This window comes from Triticum urartu, chromosome 5 (genome assembly GCF_003073215.2).
Source record: "Triticum urartu cultivar G1812 chromosome 5, Tu2.1, whole genome shotgun sequence".
In the NCBI taxonomy this organism is placed as follows: domain Eukaryota; kingdom Viridiplantae; phylum Streptophyta; class Magnoliopsida; order Poales; family Poaceae; genus Triticum; species Triticum urartu.
In genome coordinates, this window is record NC_053026.1 from 455,898,459 (window position 1) to 455,901,531 (window position 3,073).

Genomic DNA, 3,073 nt, shown 5'->3' on the forward strand with positions numbered 1-3,073 from the left:
TGGCATTTTTAGAGAAAGGGATAAAGCCTGACTTCAAATTAATGAAGCCATCAACCGGCTGGGGATACAATGGTGTTTATTACATGGATACAATCTTGAGACAAGTATGAAAAGTAGACAACAAGAACTAAGATGCTAACTAGAAAGGCCCAAGCACAGCTGCCACCGATAAAAACAACAACTCAAGTCTAAGGTGAACTCCACGCCGAAGAGGATCATCACGAGCAGAGGCCATAGAGCCGCAACAGACGGAGGATGAGAAGGACACCGCTGCAGGAATGAGCATCGTCGCACATGCCAGGCCAGCCAAGCCGAGGACGGGGGAGAGAGCACCATCTCTCCACACAAGTTGCCGGAGGGGAGACCACCATCTCCACTCGCCCCAAACTGAAGCACCACCACCGGCCAGCAACCCCACAACGCCGCCGAACAAGGAACCACACAAACGGAAGCGGGAAGGCAACCTCACACCCAACACCGATGGCGCCCAGCAAGAAACACACCACCGCCGCCGACGCAGACGACCCAGAGCACATCCACTATTCTCCATTCATCCCAAGGCGCCGTCTTCAAAAAGATCACGACGCAGGAGCGCCGCTGTCGCCCGACCATAGATGGCCAAGGTTTTGACCCAGGATTTGGGGGAGGAGGAGGTGGGGGAAGGAGGGGAATCGAGCGCCCCCTCAAGAGGGGAAACGGGGCCAGAGCCACCGTCGGCGTCGAGGTCGACGGGAGGTCGACCAGGGTTTTCCCCCATCCCAAGCCAACCCCCACCACGCCCACAGGGCAGCCGACTCAGTAGCCGACGAGGACGGATGGCGCCGAGAAGAAACGTCGGGATCCAAATCTGGCGCACCTATCGGAGTAGAACACGTCGCGAGAAGCCACCTCCGCCCACGCGACCGGAAGGGCCAACCAACACCTGCAGCGCCACCTGTCGGACGAGGTCGACGCCGCCATCGGTCCCAGGGCCGCCGCCACGGCGTCCAGAGCTCCCCAAAGAGATTCAAGGCAGCACAAGCCTTGCCGCCCCCTTCATCAGCAGCCACGCAGGGCGCCGGCGACTGCCTCGGGAGGCAACGGGGAGGGAAGGGAGGGAGGGAGGGGGGCTAGGGGATCTAGGGTTCGTCGCCCGCAAGAGGGCGACACAAGAGCCGGGTGGCGGATTCGTCGTAATTGCCATTTTCGTCAGGCATGTCATGAACGGGGAAGCAATTAGGGCTCCGTAAATGGAGTTCCTCTCATAAAGTTTTAATCCATGTGCCAGCCATTAGCACTGGCCATAGAACCAACTGACATAAATCCCTAAAATCCATAATGTCATAGTAACTCATAATAAATCTAAAAGCTACCACTAATAGTGCATTTTCAAGCTACTGGAGTAGTACTGCATAACTACTTGCTGCAATTAGGCAGTTCCTCATTACGTCACACTTCTTCTTCAGTCTTCAGAGCCTCACTTGCTCTCCACCCCTGCCTCCGCAGCTCTCCGCGGGGTGCTCTTCCGCCGGCTCCCATTCTGCCGGAATCCGGTTGGCGCCCTCGCCGGAGCGCCGCCCTTCCCGTCCGTCGCTGACTCCGAGCCGCGCTTCGACTGCCGCCGCCTCTTCTTCCCTCCGTTCCCGGCTGCGCCCGTCGACTCCTTGCGTGGCGCAATCTCTTCTTTTGTGCCGTCGCCGTCGTCTTCAACCTTGGCGGTGTCCTCTTCCTCATCGGCATCGTGCTTGCGAAGCTTCTGTGGCCGTCCCCTCCTCTTGTAGGTTGGGATCACCTCCTCACCAGCGCTACCCGCATCCTCGTTCTTCGCAGCTTCCATCGATTCCTTGGCCTTCCCACCTCTAGGCCTGCCCATCCAGGATCCAGGCAGCCCACAGCCTGACCCAATAGCTCTAATAACAGAGCTGCAAGTAGCAGAAATAAATCGAGTGAGACCATCTTTCCTCTCGGTGCCTACCTTGGAAAGAATCAACCAAATAACTGATGCATAAAGAGACATGATTTTCAGTCAAAAAAGAGAGCAGAAGACAAGGTTTCAGACTTTCAGTCAGCATCTGAAAATCTGCTACTGTAAATGGCTACAAGAAGGTTCAGATTAAGCAGCTGTTGGTTTAAAGCTCGGCTATCTAACGATGAATCCCTCCTTACAGATGCATGCCATCTGTTGTTGGGGGTAAAATACACAAAAGATCTTCCAGAGTTCCGATGATTTCACCACAAATCAGTCTGTAGAACCAGGAGAATCAAAGGACTCCGACCTATTTCAGGTGGGAATGAAAGCTTGCTTGCTTGCTAGGTGGGTATCCAAGGAGAACCAGCTACAAAGCAACCTAACCACTGTACCATCTAAATCCAACAACCAAAAACAAAAGGCAAGAACCGCGAGCAACCTCATATCTACCAGTGGAGCGCTATCAAGAACTCCAAATCATCACCCCAGGTCCAACTAGGGATTGATTAACAGAAGAACAGAGAAAGAAACGACGAAGAACCTGGAACGACAAAGAAGCTGGCTGGCAAGGCAAGGCAGGCGACGAGCTTGTTCTAACAAAACTCCCCTCTCTTGGATTCTTGCAGCAAGAGGAGATCTTCAGAGGCTTGCTAGTTTGTCTGGACTGATCTATGGTTGGTTTGCTAGTTTGTCTGGACTGATCTACGGCTGCCCTCGGGCAAGAACAAGACGGAGAACAGAGGAGGCGCAGGGTGATGCTGTTGGGCCAATGGACTATGGGCGGCAGATACGGACGGTGGGTGGGGAGCGTCTGAGGTTTTGTGGAAGATTGTGCGCACACAGAGAAGAGAAGAGAACCGAGAGGCAGAGGAAACTGGTCACACTATTCTCCAGAGAGAGGGAGAGTGGGAAAGATGCTATACCGCCCATGGACCGCAGTAACAACGTGGAGGCACAGGCAGGAATGTACCCGCAGGGCATCCTGGGGCAGCGTCACGGTAAAACCACCCATTTCTTCTCGCTTTTGCTTGTGGTTTACAAGACTTGGCCACTGAGGACGGCGGGGACATGTAACGTGAGAGACGAGACAAGGCCAGTGTGAAATGTCCCCTGGCGACGCAGTGT

General features: G+C 54.6%; 1 protein-coding gene across 1 annotated transcript; it reads right to left on the reverse strand.

Annotated features, from left to right (window-relative positions):
• Window positions 1–1,200: 1,200 nt before the first annotated feature.
• Window positions 1,201–2,859, reverse strand: LOC125556256. Its single transcript, XM_048719027.1, has 2 exons — window positions 2,490–2,859; window positions 1,201–1,901 (listed from the first exon to the last, which is right to left on the reverse strand). The coding sequence occupies exon 2, from the start codon at window positions 1,850–1,852 to the stop codon at window positions 1,457–1,459; it is 396 nt and encodes a 131-aa protein (XP_048574984.1). The 5' UTR covers window positions 1,853–1,901; window positions 2,490–2,859; the 3' UTR covers window positions 1,201–1,456.
• Between the last annotated feature and the right edge of the window lie 214 nt (window positions 2,860–3,073).